A 21,839-nucleotide genomic window follows, 5' to 3' on the forward strand; every position below is an offset into this window, starting at 1 on the left:
AAGGTGGGAAATAGAAAGCTGAGTTTGCAAGTAGACCAATGGTAAGGTTAATTGCATGAAAGGATGGGAATATAGTCAGCTTAAAAAAGGAGACTGAGGGCAGCTAAGTGCTGCAGTGGATAGCGCACTAGTCCTGGAGTCAGGAATACCTGAGTTTAAATCCAGCTTCAGACACTAGTTGTGTTACCTTAGGCAAGTCACATAGCCTCATTGCCTTAAATTAAAAAAAGAGAGAGACTAGAGCCATAATTTTAAAGGGTTTAATGCCAAATTTAGTTATATTTTATCTTTCAGGCAATAGGAAACCATAATCAACCACTGTGTCAACATTTTGCTTGCGTCAACCAGCATGCTTTTTAATAAAGTGACTTTGGTTTACATATTGTATTTCATGAAACTGAATGTTGAACAAACTGATTATTGAATCACAATGAATTTTTCATTCTGTTGTAGGAGTTATTCAGCAGACCATTACTTACAAGAAGCTAAAAAGCTAAAGCACAATGCGGATGCATTGGTATGTTGGCCTTCATGTGTGTAGCTTTTTTGGAATTGGCTGGTAATTTTTACTTTGATTTTAGCTGCCTTTGCAGGACTCCACAATTCTCATTTTCTCTAATGATTACCTTCTCTTTAGTCTGATAGGTTTGAGAAAGCTGTCTATTACCTTGATGCTGTGGTATCCTTCATTGAATGTGGGAATGCTTTGGAGAAAAATGCTCAGGAATCCAAATCTCCATTCCCTATGTATTCAGAGACTGTGGAGCTAATTAAGTGAGTACATGGAGAGGTTTATATCAGCCAGGTCAGTAATGCTGATTCACTGACCTAGATGTGAAGAATACAGCTAACAATAAAATTTAATCCTGGATTGGTAGTGGAGCAATGAGATAAATGACTTTAAATTAAGTGATTTCCTAGGCCTTTTTACTTTCAATTTGTTTGAGTCTAATGTGTTGGAGGGTGGGAGGAAAGAAGTAATTCGATAAAATAAAGTACTCGGTTTTGCTTACATTTTATGGTCATTGATCTGTGTACTCAATGTTGCAGGTACACCATGAAACTGAAGAATTACTTGGCACCAGATGCTACAGCTGCAGATAAAAGACTGGCAGTTCTTTGGTATGTAGATTTGAAAAAAGACCACATTAGCACTGGATTGTGAATGCTTTCTAACCTGAATCCATGCTACTTCTGATGTTTTTTGTTTTTTTCCTTTGTCATTCTATGAGTTTAGAGACTGTGTTGTAAGGCACAGTAAGTTAAGAACAAAATAAACAGATTTTTATCTTGCTTTTAAATTACAGGGTATTGTGGAGGGAGATTATCTTCTCCCTCTCAGGTAGATCCTTCTTCTTGCTTTGGGTATAGGAGGGTATAACATAATCTAGGTTTTTAACCTCGTCTCTCTCACTGTCTTTTCTTGGGGATCTAATAGTGTGCACATTTTCTTCCTTGCTTCATCTTTCCCCATTTTTAACAAGAGAATAAAAATGGAAATATATCTGATGTCTAAAGTGTGTGGGCAGCATAGTGGACCTATACTAGTATACTTCTGGGATGTTTGGGAGTGGAAATTCATAGAAAGAACCAGCCTTAGAATGAGGGACTTACTCTGATAACTCCCAGAATAATGATCATGAGAATACTGATGACCATATACAATTCACTGTGTGTAATTTTCATTTAGTTCTCTGGAATACTTAAGGAGTAACAACGATGATGATGATGATGATGATGATGATGATGATGATGATAGTACTACTGATAGTGATCCATTAGATTGTGAACTCCTGAAGAGAACAGGCTTTGTCTTTTTCTTCTTTTTGTATCCTCCAGCACTTTAGCACAAGACCTGGTACAAAGGAGGCTCTTAGTAGATATTTATTGATAATAATTTTGTCTCATTCTGTAGTGTTAGTAGTTGAATCATTTTACCTATGACTTAAAACTAATATCATTGTCAATTTAGTGATGACCATTTATTTTATATAAAATTGGAGAAAATTGTTCTGTGCTGGCATTGTAAACAAATCTTTCTTTTCTCTCTCTCTCTCTCTCTCCTCCCCCTCCCCTCTTTTTAAAGCCTTCGATGCCAGTCCTTATTGTACCTGAGATTATTTAAACTGAAGAAGGAGAATGCTTTGAAATACACAAAAACATTAACTGAACATTTAAAGGTAATTAAAAATTCTAGTTCTCAAACCTAATTTTGCAAAAGAGCCTAACCTTCTGTTGACCCTAGAAATGTTCTTATATTGTTTATGGCATTAGAAGAGGAGGAGCATTAGAATTGGGGGATTGAGGAAGAAGGGGAGGTGACTAATGATTATGATGACTATTCATTTTTGGGATTATTGGGACTTAAGTCAGGTTTCCAAGAATATGGTTTTTGGTAGAGTGCTTTTTGAAATTCCATTTAGACTATGTTTGGCAGTTTATTTAGCTATGTGCAAATAATACCTCAATACATTAATCCGTTTTCATTAAACCTTAGAATAGTCTCTTAACATCTCTTCCTTGCATATCTCTCTTTCTGATTCTACTTCTTTTATTGGCATTCAGGACCATCCACAGTCCATCCCCACTCTACCTTTTTTGAGGGTTTTTTTTTTCCCCCAGTAAGGCTGGGAACTGTCCATGAACAAGCTTTACATTCCTGCTTCTACTTTTATTTAAATCATTCCCTTTGCCTCAGATGTCCTCCTCTGCCTTTCTGAATCCTTCTAGGCATTGCTCTTCCATAAATCCATTTCTCAGACCCACTCTACTCCCTCCCAGCTCCCAGTAATATTTCCCTCTTTTGTTCTTTTATAGTTCTTGTCTCTGTCATCTTTGCTATGTACATGTATGTCTTCTCCCTAAAATGATTGTAAGCTCTTTTAAAAAATTATTTAGTGTTTTATTTTCCTCCAGTTTATGTAAAATCAATTTTTAATGTTAGATTTTTAGAACTCTTGAGTTTCAGCTTCTCCCTTTCTTCTTCCTCACCTCCCTCATTGAGAAGGCAAGTAATTCAATATAGCTTATACATGTGTAGTCATGCAAAACTTTTCCATAATATTCATGTTGTGAAAGAAAACACATCTCCCCCTAAAAAAACTTCTCATGAAAAACAAAGTAAAAACTTACTTCAATTTGTCTATAATCAGGCACCATCAATGATTTCTCTGGGGATGGAGAATATTTTTCACCATAAATTCTTCAGAGTTGTCTTGGATCATTATATTGCTGAGAATAGCTAAGTCATTCATAGCTGATCATCTTACAATATTGCTTGTACATTTTACTTTGTAGCAGCTCATTTAAGTCTTTTCTGAGAGGATCCTGCTCATCATAAGTCCTTTTCCCTATTGTTTTTGTTTTTTTCTCTTTTGGGATACAGCCCTAATGTGGTATTGCTAAATCAAAGGATATATACCTTTTGAGCATGGTTCCAAATTGTTCTGCAGAATGATTGAATCAATTCACAACCACACAAAACAATGTTTTAATTTTCCCATATTCTCTCCAACATTTGTGATTTTCCATATCCTTACAGATATGCAGTAGTACCTCAGAATTGTTTTAATTTGCATTTTTCCAATCAGTAGTGAATTAGAGCTTTTTTCATATGATTCTAGATAACTTCTAGATAAGGAATATTCATACCTTTCCAGTTTTTGTCAATTGAAGAATGGCATTTATTTTTTAAAAAATTGACTTGATTCTCTTCATGTTTGAGAAATGAGATTCTATCAGAGCAACGTTGCTTCAAAATTTTTTTCACAATTGCTAACTGTATTTCCCTCTATCCTTTCGTCCTCCTTGTTTATTCTATTCTTTCTCCTTGCCCCTCCTCAAAAGTGTTTTGTTTCTGCTTACCCCTCCCCCCAATCTGCAGGCTCTTCTCTTATCCCTTTCCCTCCTATTTTCCTGTAAAATTAGACAGATTTCCATACCCCATTAGAGTGTGTATGTTATTCCCTCTTTGAGCCACTTTCAATGAGAATAAGGTTTACTCACTGCCCCTCACCTTCTGCCTCTTCCCTTCACTGTAAAAGCTTTTTCTTGCCTCTTTTATGTGAGATAATTTGCCCTGTTCTACCTATTCCTTTCCTTTTCTCCAAATGCATTTAATTTTTCTTTTAGATTTTTGCAAGGCAATGGAGTTAAGTGGCTTGCCCAAGGCTAGGTAATTATTAAGTGTCGGATTTGAACTCAGGTATTCCTGACTGTGCCACCTAGCTGCCCTAATTTTATTTTTTGGCAATATTCCTTCGTATTCAACTCATACCGGTGTCCTCTGTCTATCTGTGTGTGTGTGTGTATTTATTTTTTTTCCTATTCAGCTCTGGCCTTTTCATCAAGAATGCTTGAAAATTCCCTATTTCATTGAATATCCATTTTTCCCTGTGAAAGATTATACTCAGTTTTGCTGAGTAGATGATTCTTAGTTATGATCCTAGCTCCTTTGCCCTCCAAAATATCATTCTAAGCCCTCTGAGCCTTTAATGAAGAAGTTATTAAATCTTGTGTTATCCCAACTATAGCTCCATGACACTTGAATTGCTTCTTTTTTTTTTTTTGACTGTTTGCAGTATTTTCTCCTTGACCTGAGAGCTCTGGAATTTGGTTATAATTTCTGGGAGTTTTTACTTTGGGATCTCTCTTTCAGGATGCTCTCAGTATCAATTTCTATTTTTTTCTGATTCTAGAATATCAGAGCAGTTTTCCTTGATAATTTCTTGAAAGAAGGTGTCTTTTTCATGACTTTCAGCTAGTCCAATAATTTTAAAGTAAACTCTCCTGGATCTATTTTCCAGCTCAGTTGTTTTTCCAATGAGATATTTCACTTGATTTCTCATAAAGTCATTAGCTTCCATTTGCTCAATTCTAATTTTTTCCCCCATTTTTGCAAGGCAATGGGGTTGAAGTGATTTGCTCACAGTCCCACAGCTAGGCAATTATTAAATATCTGTGGCTGGATTTGAACTCAGTTCCTCCTGACTCCAGGGTCAGTGCTCTATTCACTGCGCTACCTAGCTGCCCTTAAGTTCTAATTTTTAAGGAATTATTTTCTTACACAAGCTTTTATACCTTCTTTTCCATTTGCCCAATTTTACTTGTTAAAGATTTTTTTCAGTGAATTTTTGTGCCTCATTTTCCATTTGGCCACTTCTGCTTTTAAAGGCATTCTTCTCCTCATTGAGTTTTTGTTCTTCTTTTATCATAGTCTGGTTATTAAGGTTTTATTTTCTTCAGTATTTTAATCTCCTTTTCCAAGCGGTTGACCCATTTTTTTCATGATTTTTGTTCCTCATTCTCATTTCTCTTCCAATTTTGCCTCTACCTCTCTTACATGTTTTTCATAACCCTTTTTGAGCTCTTCCATGACCTGAGACCAATTCATATTTTTCTTGGTGTCTTTGGGTATAAGAGCATAGACATTCTTATCTTCTTTTGAGTTTGTGTTTTGTTCTTACTGGTCACCAAAATAACTTTCTGTGATTGGAACTTTTTTCTCGTTTGCTCATTTTCCCAGTTTATTGCTTGACTTTTAACTTTATTAAAGTAGGGCTTTGCCTCCAGCATGGAGGGTACACTGTCCCAAGCTACTGGGATTTTGTGTAGCTATTTTCAGATACTTCTAGGGACTTGTAAGTTTTCAGTTCTTCCGAGTATGATCTAAGAAGTTTTTAGTCTCCTGATCTGTCCTCTGTTCTGTGAATGATCACAAGCACTTTGCCCCGGACTGTGATCTGGGCATAACTACAAAGACTTACCTCAGTGCTGGCAGAGACTCCTGTAATCTCCTTCTGTTAGACCCCCTTAGCTGTCTGTAGACTGAGAGCTCTGGAGCAACTGCCATTCCCTATGCCTTATTCTGGTTTGCTGGGTTGTGAGTTATCTTGGGTTAGAAAATTGTTTCACTCAGTCTTTTTTGTGGGTTCTGCTCTAGGATTTGTTTAGTGTCATCATTCAAAGATATTTGGAAGGGTTTGGAGAAGAACTCAGGCCTTTTCTCCATCATCTTGGCTCTGCCTTCCCCATAAAGTCTTTTGAGGGCAAAAACTGTGTTTTATGCTTGTGTTGGAGATTACAGAGGTTATATGTAGTAGACATTCATTATTTGTTGATTTAATTGACAAGCAAATTTGTTTTGTTTTGTGTTGGTTTTATGTGTGTCTTGTCTCTAGAATTCCTATAATAATTCTCAAGCTCCATCACCTGGCATGGGAAGGTATGTAATATTTTTCTTACCTTGTGAAAATAGATGATTTCCTATTAGCACTTTAGTGTTTGTTGAATACTTAAATATAGGTCAAAGTTGGCAATAAGGACAGTTTACATGTGCCTTACTTTTTTTTTTTGGTTTTGCAAGGCAATGGGTTTATGACTTGCCCAAGGTCCCATAGCTAGATAATTTATTAAGTGTATGAGGTCAGATTGAACTGAGGTGCTCCTGATTCCAGGGCTGGTGCTCTATCAATTGCACTCTTTAGCTGCCACCATATTTTCTTATCATTCAGAAGGCAGCAGTTCCACATGTTGGCATTTGAAAATTTTATGAATTGAGTACAAAAAGTTGCCATCCTAAACATTTCGGATATTCTCAGCTAAATTAGCAGATATATTTAGTCTTCTTTGAGATTGGAATTTTTAGAATATTTGACCTTGAAACTAATGCTCAAAGCCTTGGAGGCAAATGAGTTAGGGTAGTCATCTGATTCTCTTCCTCTCCTAAAAGTGTTGTTGCTGCCAGCCAGACCTATAGCACAGTATTTAGGGAGAAAAGTTTTGGAGAGTGGGTTCTCCACCCCAAAATACCAACATCCTAATTGGTACTTAGGGAAACTTTAAAAGATCTATTTGGTTTTCACACTTATTGAATTTAAGGTGATCACCTCAGGGGGCAGCTAGGTGGTGCAGTGGATAAAGCACTGTCCCTGGAGTCAGGAGTACCTGGGTTCAAATACAATCTCAGATACTTAATAATTACCTAGCTGTGTGGCCTTGGGCAAGCCACTTAACCCCATTTGCCTTGCAAAAAAAAAAAAATGATCACCTCAGCGATGTCAAAAGGTAATTGAAAATGTGAGTAAAGCTTGGGAGAAATCAGAACTACAGATAGAGATTTGGGAATTCACAGTGAAGTGAGAACTTAAGAGTGGTAGACTTCACAGAGAAAGAAACTGAATACAGCAGAAAGACATGTCAGAAGAACAAGAATATTTGTATCCCCAGAGTTCTTAGATGTATTTTCATTCATTTATACCAGCACCTCTGACTCTAGTTATTGCTTTCATATCACAACTTTCCCCATTGTGGCACAGGAAGTTACATGGGACTTTGGGGATAATTTTTCAAAAGCCACAGGTGACACCAAAAAAGTTTAGCTCAGATATGCATAAAATATTTATATAGTATCTTATACCAATCCAAATTTTATGATAAGGTACTCTAAAAACCCCATGAAAGAAAAAGTTCAAACTTCTTCTCTGGCATGGAGGGAGGGCCAAAGAATTTTACATGAATTTTTCAGATTTCAGGGGCACTGCTCCCTAACCCCCAGAATATGGAAGAGGGAATAACAATCATGTGAGTAGAAAGGAGAAAAAGGCTATGGTAATTTTGTCCATTTGATTTCCCTATACTGTATGTAGATTTTATTATTTATGAGCCTTTTTTCTTTTTTTTCTTTTTTCTTTTTTTTGCAAGGCAGTGGGGTTAAGTGGCTTGCCCAAGGCCACACAGCTAGATAATTTATTAAGTGTCTGAGGCCAGATTTGAACTCAGGTACTCCTGACTCCAAGGCTCGTGTTGTACATTGCACCACCTAGCCATCCCATTTATGAACTTTTTTTAATTTGAATTTTGGTTTTAGAAATTATATTCCAGGGGCAGCTAGGTGGTGTAGCTGTGTGGCCTTGGGCAAGCCACTTAGCTCCGTTTGCCTTGCAAAAAAAAAAAACAAACCTAAAAAAAAATTATATTCCAAAGTTAGGACTTTAATATTTTTGACAATTCAGTTTGTAATTGAAATGCCTATAGCTTGTTCATTCTTTCATCCATTTAGTTTGAGATTTAGTTGCAAATGACTGATTTACTCTCAAATGTATTTTTATATAATATTCTAATTATATAACTATACATAAATATTTTTCCTCAATGAATGTCCTTTGTTAATCAGTATGACATTATACTAATACCTTTGTTAAGATAGCAATAAATTTTGGAACTTTTTCTGAATTAGTCCTAAAAAGTCTTTACATTATATGCCCATAGGAAACATTGCATTGTTGGGTTAAGATGAAAGGTTAGGGGCAGCCAGGTGGCACAGTGGCTAAAGAATCAACCCCTTACCTGAGTTCAAATCTGGCCTCAGACACTTAATAAATTATCTAGCTGTGTGGCCTTGGGCAAGCCACTTAACCCCATTTGCCTTGCAAAAACCTAAAAAAAAAAAAAAAAATGAAAGGTTAGATGAAAACTGTGCCTGTTTGTCAGTATTGAATACTCTTGTTGTGTAATTTGGGTAAAAAAAAATTACATGTTTCAGAGTAAAATACTGTGTTCTTTCATTGCCTGGTTTAAGAAACAATTTTCCATTACAAGCCCATTGTGAAAAAAAAAGGTAGAAAATATTATTCTAGTCTTTTGTTTTCATAAATGATGAAAGCCTGAGTCATTAGCTCATAGTTTAAATTTTGGTATGTCTTTGTAATCATTACAAAATTAACATTGTTGCATTTTTTTTTCTATGTACATACAGCAAAGCTGTTGGGATGCCTTCCCCAGTTTCTCCAAAGCTCTCTCCTGGCATTCAGGAAGCTATACTTCAGGAGCGAGCAGCGCTTCAGGGAACAGTTCTTCAGTAACTATTCCACAGAAAATACACCAGATGGCAGCCAGCTATGTTCAGGTCACATCCAACTTCCTTTATGCCACCGAAATCTGGGACCAAGCTGAACAGCTTTCTAAGGAGCAAAAAGGTAGATTTCAGGAAATCAGTATATTCAGATAGCTAATAGATTTTTTTAAAAACCAAGAAAGTTAATTGATTTGATATTAATAGTTCATTTTAAGTATTAGTATTTTTAAAATTTTGGTATTCATTTTGTGAAATCTATTTTGGGATTGATAACATTAATGTATAGATTTCTAGGTTTTATAAACATATACTATGGTACATTTGTTCTCCTTTTCTGTGGCATGGAGTTAAGCTCTGTATATACATTCCTGTATAGAATAAGATCCATGGCTTCTATGAAGTTGGAAAACAAAGATTTTGGTTGTAGACCTGATAAGGGACAACATAATGTGTGGTCTCCTTTTCCAAAGACCAGTTTGGCTGAATCAGGAAAAGCTTGTTAGAAGGTGGCCTACAAAGATCTATTACATTATAGAGAGAGTGTAATCTGAGTTGGTAACAAAGTTAGGAAAAATGAGTAAAGAGTTTTTTGTAAACCCGTCTTATTGATCTATCATGAGAAGAGTGATACTTTTTTAAGATCTTCAGAAAGATATATAATATAATCACTGTACTAGCATTTAAAACATAAGATATATTTTTAATTTAATTTGCTTAAAATAATTTAACGTGCTTTTTTTGTAGTAGTCACAGGAATATATCCCAACTTCTCTGAGATATCTAATATTCATGAAAATATCTACTTAATTTGTTGGCAAAAGGCATCTTCTAAAATTGGCTATTTCATCTTGATTTATGCTAAATACCAATCTTTATATTCCAAGTAAAAGGGAAAAGAAAACAATACCAAATTGAATTGGAAAATGGAAGATTTCCTAAGGCACTTTAGTACAAAGGAAAGAATATTAGATTTGGTGTTCTGTCAAGTTCACTAAAATGTACATTTGCCTGTAAATGTAACTCTGGCAGCAAATTCTGATGAAAAACAAACATCCATAAGTGGAATGGGCTGCTTTTGGAGAGAGTGGATTCTTCTTCTACCAGAGGACTTCACCTTGGTTGTTTTAGTGTCCACTTGTCTAGGATTTTTGGTTTAAAGTTTCTAATCAGGATAGGTTTAGATTAGATCTCTTCTGATGCTGAGATTTAGTAAATCTGTGCCTGAGGTAGAATGTTCCTTTGAAAAATAACTATTCTCAATAAACTTTGCTTAATATTTCTCAGAGTGAGGAAGAAAAAAATTAATTCTTTTTTCCTATAAATTATGGATTTCATTTTACTATACTGCCTGCCAGATGACATAGCAGTCACATAGGAGATTGTACGTGATTTAATTAATGTTTTTGCTCATTTTAGAGTTCTTTGCTGAACTGGATAAAGTTATGGGTCCTCTCATCTTTAATTCAAGCATCATGACAGACCTAGTTCGTTATACCCGGCAGGGACTTCACTGGCTTCGTCTGGATGCCAAATTGATATCTTGAACTGAAGGATTCTTACCCAGAACATATTCTCGTTGCCTCTGATTTTTCTCCACAACACTGTGTCATATCAATAAGGAAGACTGCCATAACACTGCTTAGTCAACACTAAGAGCAAGGAATGCTTCTGCCTCACTGTCATGTAAAAGTTGTATTTTTGTTTTGTTTTTTTTGTTGTTGTTGTTGTTGTTTTTAATCCAAAGCCATCATGTTAATGGACTCCTAAGGTATTCCCTCTTTGGAAAGTTATTTAAGTATTTTTACATCTGCAGCATATTAATAAGATGCAGTTTTAACTGATCTGAAATGGGATTGGAATTCTAGTCGTAATGCATAAGTAATCAATTTAAATCATATTTATTTTAATTTTTAACTGCCCAGTTTGGTGGGACTATTTTAATAATTATTTCTACCTATAAATTTATCCTACCAAATGCTTAGCAGAAATTTCATGCAGACACTTTTATTTATATACTTTAAACTTTGTTCTCAGTAATGTCTCCATGTGGTAGAACTTGTAAAAAAAAGGATCATTATATTCTTAAATGTAGAGACATGTAGTTAACATGACTGCTGCCTCCTACTCATATTTTAAATGACAACTACAGTTTTAGTATTGCATAATTTGTACTTAATAGTAAGGAAAAGGACCCAGAAAGGTTCTTGAACATGAAAAAGAAATTTAAACATTAGAAATATAGCATTGTAGATTGGGGGGGGGGAATCATGTTTGATTCAAGATGGGTTATTATTTTATGAATCATTACAATAATACCATAGCAGTCTCACAGTGTTACAGTTACTTACTTTTCATGAATTATAAAAGAGATCGGGTAAGATCATGGACTCTGGGAGAAGTACATCATTTAGAAGTTAATTTTTTTTTTATTGAAAGGACAATCTTGACAAACCTTAATTTTGTTGAAACTTTATTCTTTGTTTTTGTTACTTGATACTGCATTGTAACAGTATCATATGCCATCGAAAAAAATGGATTATAGAACTCCTAGAATCTCTTCCAATGACTGAAAAATTAGACATTTTGTTCATTCGTGTTCATCTTCAGAATTCTCTTTATTTTATCTTTATCAACTCATTTGTGATATTCTGATGTGCGCGTACAATGACTGCTGTGGAAATGGGCTGGAGTTTGTGTATGTCCTATTTTACCTTACAACTTTAAGCAAAGTTGAAAAAACCGTTCTAATCTGGAGACATAGAACTTGTTTTAATCATGTATTTACCCCATTGTATTATGAAGGCCCCCAATGAGTGATAATTGTTTCTGTTGGGAGCAGAATATTCACTTTAGAGAAGTATCTTACTGATGTAAAAGGAGAGCCCTCCATGGGTTTGAAATGGCTGCTTTTGTAAAAGTTGTGCACCAAAGTACCTTTCCATACAAGGTGCTTGTTGGAATACAAGGTGAGAACTGTACTGTTTGTACTTTGCTTAGTGCCCCTATCATGTCTGGTGTGCCTTAAATCTTACATTTAGATGAAGACTTGATGGACTGTTTACAGACGAAGCGTCACAGGAGGACCAGGTCTACTGTGTACAGCTGGTTTTGTGCAGTAGTTATGTAAAATTTCATTTCCTTTTAAATATTTCTTTAGGACTAACTGTAAAAATAATTGCTTTTATAAATGGTAACCCTTTAGTATAGTGACTTAGTCTAAATCTAGTGAGTCTGGATTACATAAGGCTGAGATGAGCAGATTTTCCTCCCAGTACCAGAAATGAACATAAACTTTCAGGAAGATTAAAAAAAAAGATTGCACTCAATTTCTGGATCATCATCATGTGCCAAAAGGATGGCAAGTGCAAAAAAAAAGGAATTGAATGTTGAGTTGTAAACATTGTACAACATTGAGTTTATCCTCTGGGTTTGGTCTTTTAAACTCATATTTTACAAACTAGCAAGCTTTTATTGTATTATAGTTGCATATTTGTAGGGCTTCCTTGATTGTTTTGTACTTCCAAAAAAAAAAAAAGATGGTTCTCTACTCTTAGAGAAGGGAAAGTTAGCAGACCAATGCTGAATTGAAAACCTTCCTCTGATGTAGATTTCTGTCTGTTTAGCACCCTTCTGAATTTAATCTGTGTGATTGTGTGTGAGAAAGAGACTGTTAGGGGCTGTATTCAAAAGATAACCTTCTTGTAAAGTCAATAATGATTTTTTAGTAAGAAGTTTTTCAACTAGTATGAAAGCAGATTCAATCTTTTAGCTCCACAGTGTCTTAGGGAGACTTTAAGGCCCAATGTGTTTTAATATACCCTTGTATGGCCTGATGGTCAGGTGAGTGTGTGGATGTGGGTGAGTGTTGTGTGTGTGTGTGTGTGTGTGTGTGTGTGTGTGTGTGTGTGTGTGTGTGTTTGTGTCTATGTATGTGTATGGGTGGTGTAAATTTATGGTGAATGGTGCTGCACTAAAATATTCTCCTTTAAAATGTATTCATACTGGAGTGGTGAATTCTTTTCAATTGAAGAATATTTCCTTTCAGTTAGTAATGGGCAATAGAAAGTTTAGGTCTGAGAAATTGTCTATTTCAAATGCCATGGTTTCTGGCAGAAACCCCAATAGCAATGTGTAGTATATGGTTTCCCTGTCTCTGTGTCTGCAGTAATCTGGATATTTGACTCTGTTGTAGGTGACCATTCCACCTCAAATTTCTTGTGACTTTTTTGTTTAACTTTTAAAAATGAATATAACTAATAACAAAAAGCTGGTCTAATCTTTAATATATAGATCATCTTGGAAATACAACTCTTCAAACCGATTCACATAGTTCATTAAAGACTAATTTTGTCTGCCTCCTATCAAACATACATGATTTAGCTAACATTTTACCCTTTATATACAACCAAAGTATGGAACATTGTCATGTCCAGCAATGCTTTTTTCAACCTGGGAGCCTCAACATAACCTGGCTGAGCCAGGCCACAGGGACCCCAACCTCATGAGATGGAACCTTTCTTCACAGCCACTGCCTTCACCTGTCAAGATGTTTTTTTCTTCCATCCCCTTCAATCCTGCTTCAAAAGGCAGAACTGTGACTTCCACCTAGTGAGACGACTTATCCGTGATTGTTGTTGACAGTACTAGTACTCCCTCCTTTAAAAAAAACCTTGAAGAAGGTTATCTTTTTAGGAGTTCTGTGCTGTGACACAGGATGAGATTTGTACATATGTCTGCCAAAGAAGGTGTTTGAAAAACTCTGGCCTAAACCAACAGTGCAAATCAGACTCAAATAATGAACATTTGGGGAAAAGGCCACTCCTTATTTTACCAAGAGGGTTCCTATTATTGTGGATCGATATATATATTTATATATCAGTGTTGCACTTTGAACCACTTGTAGTTTGACTAAATCCTTTTCCTTATATCTATTTCTTTAATTAAAGAAACATAATATTCATTTCAGACCATGCTGACTCAGACGCATAATTTTTATATTGGCTGATAGAAAGTTTACAATATTATGGAATTTATTTGATTTATAAACAGCTGGGTTTCTCCTTGTGAAGCAAAAATTACAGAAAAAAACTCTTTAAAGCTCAAGACTTTGGCATTCATATAATAATAATAATAATAATAATAATAATAATGATCCATGTGAATCCAGTGTAACCCCAGTCCTTTTGGTTGAAGATGATTTAGCCATAAAAGGAGTACATTCTGCACTCTTCTTGGTGTGATAGTGAGCAGTTTGAATCTTTAGAATTATGTACACATACTCACTTTATATATAATGTATTTTTTAAAAACCATGAAATCAGTTTGTCTAAAGTATATATGTGTAGTTTTTAGCTTAGTGCACCCGTTTCCACATTATTTATTAAATTGATCTAAGTCACTTTCTCAGTGACACTTCTGTCACTTATTCAGTGACATTTGTTGCATAGTAATGTACAAGAGTGCAATGTGTATTCCTTTAGATTAAGAGTTTATTTGCAGTAAGCTCATTCTAAAATGTATCTGTGCCCTTTATTAATATGTCAGGGCTTTAGAGGGTGGGGGGTGGGGTGGGATTGGGTGGAGAGGAGTCTTAATTTTCCAATTGCTATTTGGATAAAAATGGCCTCATTGTGTGTTTTATTTATATAATATTTTGCTTTGTCACAGGTGCACTTAGTGGGATTTTTGTATGAAGTAGTTTATGTTAAGCCTGAGCAAGTCCAAGTTTTAAATGAACTCACCCCACTGGGGAGTAAACCATTGTACAACCTTATAGAGTCTATGACTAGAATTCCTCAATTCTTTGAAACACAGATTTCATTATTTCTAGCTTTAGTATAAAGTATGGCAGAGAAGTAGGTTCTTCCCCCCCCCCCCCCCCCCCAGTAATAGGCAGTATGGAGCCAGACTAATTCTGCATTAAAATAAATGATATGTGCACTAACTCCCTACTTGACAGTAAGTTGTCATCAACAGTTTTTATATTAGTTTGCTGAGGTTTGGTGATTTCTAAACATGCTTGTTTCTTATACTCAGCTAATGGAGAACCTATTTGGCTCTCCAGAGATCAGAGCTAAGCAGTTAGTTGAAGGGCAGAAGTCACCTGTCCGAAGATCATTGTTAAGACTGCATTTAAAGGTTAAAGTACTTATTACTAGGCTCCATTAGATCGCTAAATTAACAGTTTAGTTGAAGAAACTTGATGCTTCTACCACAAAAAAAAGTCAAGCTGGGAGTTATAAGGTTAGATGTAAACAGATGCCCTGTGAAAATCTTAAAATTGCAGACTGGTTCTCATGCTTTTAAATAACCGTTGGAGGATAATCTTTCCTATACCAATTATTCAACATGTTGTAAAATGATCAAGAAAAGGCTGCCCAGAAATGTGGTTTAATTATAATTGTTCACCTATGAAATTTTCTACCTGTTTTATTTCATCAGGAAAAAGTGACCAGAAATGATGCCTTTCAAGTCTATGCCACGAGGGCCCATATTTATTCCACTAGCTGGTGATGTAGACTTTCAAAAAATGTCCCTGTTTTTGTGACTTTATGCATAAACCTAGCAAATTATTCAGTTGAGCATTCATCAGTATTGTGGAACTCATTGAGTTGACTGCATTGATATGAATGCCTAAAAGTTAACCTTTTAAGACCAGACATGGTGTTAGCAAGCACAGCTCCTAGAATTTGTATCTGGTCTCCCTTTTCAATGATTTTAAGCGGTTTTGTATATGGAGGATGAAGTGCTTATATATTTATTGAAAATCCTTTAATCTTATTTGAAATAATTATTTGGTGAATAAGGGTTTGAGGTTTTTTGTTGTTGTTTTGTTTTTGTTTGTTTTGTTTGGGGGGATGTTGAAGGGGGAAGCTGGGGAGGGTAGCTAACTTGTAAGCCCTGGTTGATCCTAAAGAAAAGATATTGTTAATGACTGACAAGATGTCTTTTTTTGTACATGACTCAAGTCCCTGTTTTACATTTGTTTTATCCAAATTATTTAGGCATCTGGTATTTTCAACCAAAACTTAAACTATATACTGTGAGTTTTATTTGTTGCAATATACTTAAATTTCAAGGGATAGTTTGGGGCTCGGAAGTTTAGGATTTAAAGTCAATATGTGCATTTCACGTAATAAAGCTGTTAATGGTGAGCAAAGTATTATATACTAACTAGATTTTTCCACATCTGTATAGTATATTCTATGTATTTTGTGGTATTGAGATTATAGAAAGTTTAGAATGTCTGAAACATGCATTTAATGTGTATTTTTAAACAAATTTATGGCAATTAAAATATTTGGAGAAAAGGGTATCACATTTCAATTTGTAAAGATCTTTTTAACTACTGTGTCATTAAATGCTTTGTATAATGCAAAACCATAACTGGAAAAACTTAAGTTTAATAAATATCAAATAGATTTTTCTGTATTAAACTTTATAAATGCTGTGCAGTTTACACTTCTGTTTTTTTCTTCCTAGTTTTCATTCTCATTTTATATTTTTTCACTGGGTTCACGGATCAATGTCCTTTGAAAACATGTTTTAATGAATTTTTGCCTTATCACAAACCTTATGCCTGCTTCTAAATTGGTCAGTAGAATTATTGTATAATCCAGGTGCTCATGTGCATAGAAATCAAGTAATTGAAATGAAGTAGTACAGGAGTCTTAGCTTTTTTCTTAGAGTAGGGATTGTCTCGATTAATTTACAGGATTTTTTAGATAATTCAAAACATGGATATATTACTTGGAAAGGTGGTAGGTGGGTACCAAAATTACAAACCATGGATCTGTCACTGGAAAGATGAAGTAAAAGGCCAATGTTATACAGATTTTGAAATTAAAGATTTTTCCCTTAAGTCTTAACATTCTACCACACTTTTCCTATTCTTTAGAATATTACTGCTGTCTTCCCCAACTTGGCAGACTGAAAATTTTTCTAACCTGTTACATCTTCTAAAATAATAGATTTATTTTTCTATATTCCATATCCCAAAAACTTAAATTCCAGATGTTTCATTATTAAGAAAAGATTTAAAAATTTTAATTTATTGAATTTTAACAATACATGCATATAAAAATATAGGCTCCTAAGTTCAAAATTTTTAAATGTCTTCATCTACATGTCCGTGCTCTTAAGAATGGGTTGGGGATGGAGACACAAAGTTAAGGTATGCATCTGCCTTTAAATATTAAATATCTTCACAGATAATTCCAGTAGTTATGCCGCTAATAATCAATATTCCATAGAACGGAGCATTGTTGGAAGCAGCTGCTTTCTTCTCGTTAGTAAATATGTTATTCTTGTGTCCCGTTGAGGGAACAGCGCCTTTTCCTAGGTGGATAAAAAGATATGTTACAAGGCAGAGGCAGGACTCTGCTCATACGTATATGCATACAGATACACACTGATCATACACATGTATAAAACTATAGATAAAATACACGTCTTGCCTAGTTTTGTTATCTCATAAGATAAAGTGAAAATTGTCTTTTCTAAAAGATCACTTGAATTGTTGCTAATTTAAGTAAAAGAGAGAAGTGAACCTCAGCCCCTGGACCCTTCTTGACTAGTCCCAGATTTGTAATTTTCATGAAAAACCAAGCGTATGATTATACTCCCTTTCTCCTTGTCATCCCCCAATCGAGGAGGCTAGACTGCAGATCATCCCTGAAACTTAACTTAGTCATAACTATGATCTTCTGAACCTGACAGGCTTTCTTTTCCCTCTGCCAACTCTGGCTATTAGGTGGTACAGTGGCTAGAATGTGGAACCTGGAGTCATGAAGACTCAAGACACCTAGTCCCTTACTAGCAGTGTGACCCTGAGGAAGTCAGTTAACTTCTGTTTTCCTTGGTTTTTCTCCTACCACCTGCCAATTGGGTTACATAAGGATCAAATAAGATTTAATACAGTGCCTGCCATATACTAGTTGGTATATAAATGTTAACTATTATCTCTCATCCTTTCATACCCTTCCTTCTCTCCAAACTCCCACCCCCCCCACCCCCCCCCACACACATATATATATTCACACAACCTCAGAATTGTAGGTACCTGCATAGTCCTGTGATACATTCAGAGTTATCATGACAAGATGCCCCAATAGGCCTGAGGGAGAAATTTCTCCAAAAGGGGGTCATCCTTCTTAGTCTTCTCTGTACTGATTTCTGCTGGGGCATGGGAGATGCCCCCACCTAAGGAATAGAGTGGAAAGTGACAGTCATAATAGATGTCCTGTAAGTAATGCCTCCTCGACAGCCGTGTGAGATTAGGACAAGAATAAGAAGAACCTTTGTTTAGGCCGACCTCAGGAGCAGCTAGATGGCACGGTGGATGGAGTACCAAGTCTGGAGATGAGAAAACTCATCTTCCTAAATTCAGATAGCTCCTCAGGCACTAGCTTGGTAACCTTGGGCAAGTCATTTAACCCCGTTTGCCTCCATTTCCTCCTCTATTAAAATGAGCTGAAGAAGGAAATGCCAAGAAAACACGAAATACAGGCAATTGAACAACAGAGGTCAACCTTATGAAGAAAGGACACTCTAAAAGGGAAGAGTGTGAAGGGAGAGTAGAAAAATGATTTTAAAAGTGAATTAAGTTCAGCTTCCTCAGGACATATTTGCTCAGTGATTTGTAAGGGCTTACCCCTTATTCTTACCTGTCTCAGGAGCAGCAAGCACACCATGAACAGAACTAAGAGCTTAAGGTGTCCCATGGCGATGTATAGAAAGGTTTGGCTGCCAGCACAAACCTTTTGCTTTTTATAGGTCGAAATCAGCCCAGTGATTAGTGGCTGCGTGTTCCAGGGGGCAAAGTTTGGAGCAGAGATCAGGGAAACTTTAATAAGTTAATGTCTACTAGAGCAATCTGCTCAAGGTCTGCCCCTTAAGCTAATTCTATTTGCCAATTCCTCACCTGACCTTTGAAATGGTTGCTAACTGGCCTAGTTTGCATTTTACCCACTTTAAGAAAAATTACATTTTCCTGGTTCCTACCTTTTTTTTTCCCCCCTTTAAGGTCCAAGTCAAGCCATAAACATAAGGAATTTCATAATCTGTTGATGTCACTAATTAAAACATTCCAGTAATTAGCTTCTAAAAATAGCATTAATAGTCATATCTTTGTCTGAGAAGGACGATTTGTGTGTTTTATATCACACATATAACAACTATTTGTTATAAGTGCATTTTTTAGTCTCAAATACTATGTGGATATGCTGCCTATTTAACAATGTTTCTTTGATTTTTTTAAAAAACAGTATTGTCATTTCCCAATGACTTTCTTCATCCATCCTTAGGAAAACCTTTTCTCAGAACAAAATAGACCTGTGGATCCTCAAAACAAATCAACACACTGGCCATATCTGTAGTCCACCACTTCCTTTTTCTTTTAGTGTTCATTTTATGAGTGTAGTGTAGTGTAGTTGTTTTATAAATTGTTCTAGAGCTCATCTCTCACTTTATCAGCTCATACTCAATAAAACTATATAGTAGGTCATATCAAGAAAAATAATTATCTTTACAGAAAAGTCTTGACAGACCATAACATTCATTTTTATTTAAAACCTAGATTTTTTTCTTAATATGAGCAATGATATAAGACCAAGGGCCAGTATTTGCAAATGGAGTAATTCAGAAGTTTCTTCTATAAGATTAGGAATAAACAAGTATGTTCATTATCAATACTATTGATAGTGCTAAAAATATTTGCTAAACAGCAACAAGACAAGGAAAAAATGAAAAACAGGCAAAGGGAAAACAAATTTATAATCTTTTGCATACAATAGTTTTAGAGAATCTAGAGGTTCAACTAAAATTGAGTCAATCACTTAGCAAAGTAAGAAGTTATATAAGAAGCCCACCAACTCACTAACTTTTCTTGTATATTACTGACTAATCATTAGCATTCTGTATATTGCCATAAGGAAAAGTACACCAGGAAGAGAGAAATTCTTTTCAAAATAACTATAAAAGGATTAGGCATTCTTCATTTCTGTCTCAGCTTCCCCCTTTTCAGCTCCATCATAAGCTATTTTAATACTCCCAGGCATGATTAAAATCTACTTTGCCCCACTTGAAAAAGAAATTTCAACTGCCTTTGGTAGTATCTGTTTCTCAGAGGTTTGTGGTATGGAGCTTCAAGCTGCTGGCCAAGCCTAGGGATGGGCAAGAGGGCATTACAATTCAGGCAAATTTCAGAGTGTTAGTGATGCTCCTACAGCAAAAAAGAACCTGAAGCAGGGAGGGACTACAGACCTTTAAAACTACATCCTACTCTTGCTTCTTAATTTCAAGTCCTGGGTCCCACACATGTAAAATCCCTCGGGGGTTTTTTCCTTCGTTTTTGTAGGTTTTGCAAAGCAATGGGGTTAAGTAACTTGCCCAAGGTTACACATCTAGGCAATTATTAAGTATCTGAGGTCATATTTGAACATGGGTCCTGACTCCAGGGCCGGTGCTCTATTGACTGCGCCACCTAGCCGCCCCTTTTCCTTCCTTTTCTGTGGAAGTAGTGAGGGCAGTTGAGAAGGTGAAGACAATGGAACTGAACACTTAAAAAGGGGAGGTCTTAACCAACCTCTTGAATATTTTCAATGTGTCCACTGTGTGAATTGTGTCATAATCACATAGAAATCTGTGAATGAAGAGGAGAGCCCCCAAAACAGGATGAAGAAATTTTCCTGTTTAGTAATTTTGGAGCATATTCCCAATCATAATCCTAGATCTCCATGGAACTACACTACTGATGGCCTCTCACACATTTATTAATTAAAGAAGCTGCTTTCTGCAGGTTGTACAAAGTAAGAAGATGTAGCATCTAGTGTGGGCAGCACACCTTAAGTGTAAGTCTAGTTCACACCATTGTCTTATTGAGAGTTCATTCCATTCTTATCTCCACTTTGTTGAAAAACAAAAACCTAGGGACAACTAGGTGGTGCAGTGGAGTGAGGAGAACCTGAGTTCAAATCTGGTCTCAGACACTAATCACCTCGCTGTGTGACCTTGGACAAATCACTTAATCCCATTGCCTTGCAAAAGTCTAAAAATAAAAAAATTTAAAAAAAACCTTCTTTCAAAGCAGCTCCAGTCAGCTTCCCAAAATCCTATTATGGTTCTCCTAGACAGCTACAGAGATTACTTTGATATAGATTCTATGTCCTGACTTCGGGCCCAGCACTCTATCCATGGGGCCTAACTGCCTATTTTAGTTCTTAGTTTGTATCAAACCACACTAGCTGTGGTAAGTAGTCTAGATAACAGAGAACTGTTTGAAATATATAAGAACAAGAGTCATTATAAATAAAAGATATAAAAAGGCAATTCTCAAAAGAAGAAAAGCCATTATCAACAATTATTTGAAAATGTTCCAATGAACAACTAATAAGAGGAATATAAATTAAAACAGTTGAGGCCTAACCTTATACCCATCAGCTTCACAGAAAAAGAAGTGAATAAATTGGGATAAGAAAATTTTACAATTTCTCTTCATCAGGCTTTCATCTCTGTACAAATCATGACAGCTAAATTAATTGAAGAAAACTGGAAAGGCTGATGACCTTTAACTTAACACTTTGCCCTAGAATCATATCACAATCTTTATACTAGTGACAGGAATAGAAGAAGAAAATGGGGGCATGGACCTGGCAATAGGACATTACAATCCAGTCTTTTATTCTACATGCATCTCAAGGATATCCGAATAGGGCAATGTAGTTTAATGCTAACACTGAGTGTTGCAACTTTAGGGGAGAGGAGCACAACCTTTCTGTTGCTCTTCATTGTTAAGAAATAAATGCATGATTTGAGGATTATATAAACCAGCATTCCTAGGGAAGGGTAGAGGAATCCAAGTGGCATCACTCTAAATAGGGAGTCATTCTGAAGTTTGGCATAATACCCATCTGCCGCACCCTCGGGACAGCTGATAATTCCATCCACCTTACAGTTGGACCCTCCTCTATGTCACCCCCAAGTAGAG

At 35.7% G+C, this 21,839-nt stretch overlaps 2 protein-coding genes across 2 annotated transcripts in view; one reads left to right on the forward strand and one right to left on the reverse strand.

Annotated features, from left to right (window-relative positions):
* LOC141506445 (AF4/FMR2 family member 4-like) overlaps nt 1-12,396 on the forward strand; it is a 48,342-nt gene extending 35,946 nt beyond the window's left edge. Inside the window, 8 exon segments of the mRNA XM_074213246.1 lie at nt 454-517; nt 638-774; nt 1,051-1,122; nt 2,087-2,180; nt 6,180-6,223; nt 8,756-8,802; nt 8,805-8,975; nt 10,271-12,396. Of these exon segments, the coding sequence (XP_074069347.1) occupies nt 454-517; nt 638-774; nt 1,051-1,122; nt 2,087-2,180; nt 6,180-6,223; nt 8,756-8,802; nt 8,805-8,975; nt 10,271-10,398 (757 nt within the window). The 3' untranslated portion in view covers nt 10,399-12,396.
* A 3,815-nt stretch (nt 12,397-16,211) lies between these two features.
* Nucleotides 16,212-18,658, reverse strand: LOC141506449 (liver-expressed antimicrobial peptide 2-like). Its single transcript, XM_074213250.1, has 3 exons — nt 18,520-18,658; nt 17,916-18,055; nt 16,212-17,191 (listed from the first exon to the last, which is right to left on the reverse strand). The coding sequence occupies exons 1-3, from the start codon at nt 18,574-18,576 to the stop codon at nt 17,155-17,157; spliced, it is 234 nt and encodes a 77-aa protein (XP_074069351.1). The 5' UTR covers nt 18,577-18,658; the 3' UTR covers nt 16,212-17,154.
* Between the last annotated feature and the right edge of the window lie 3,181 nt (nt 18,659-21,839).

The sequence above is a fragment of the Macrotis lagotis genome, chromosome 1 (assembly GCF_037893015.1).
Source record: "Macrotis lagotis isolate mMagLag1 chromosome 1, bilby.v1.9.chrom.fasta, whole genome shotgun sequence".
NCBI classification, from domain to species: domain Eukaryota; kingdom Metazoa; phylum Chordata; class Mammalia; order Peramelemorphia; family Peramelidae; genus Macrotis; species Macrotis lagotis.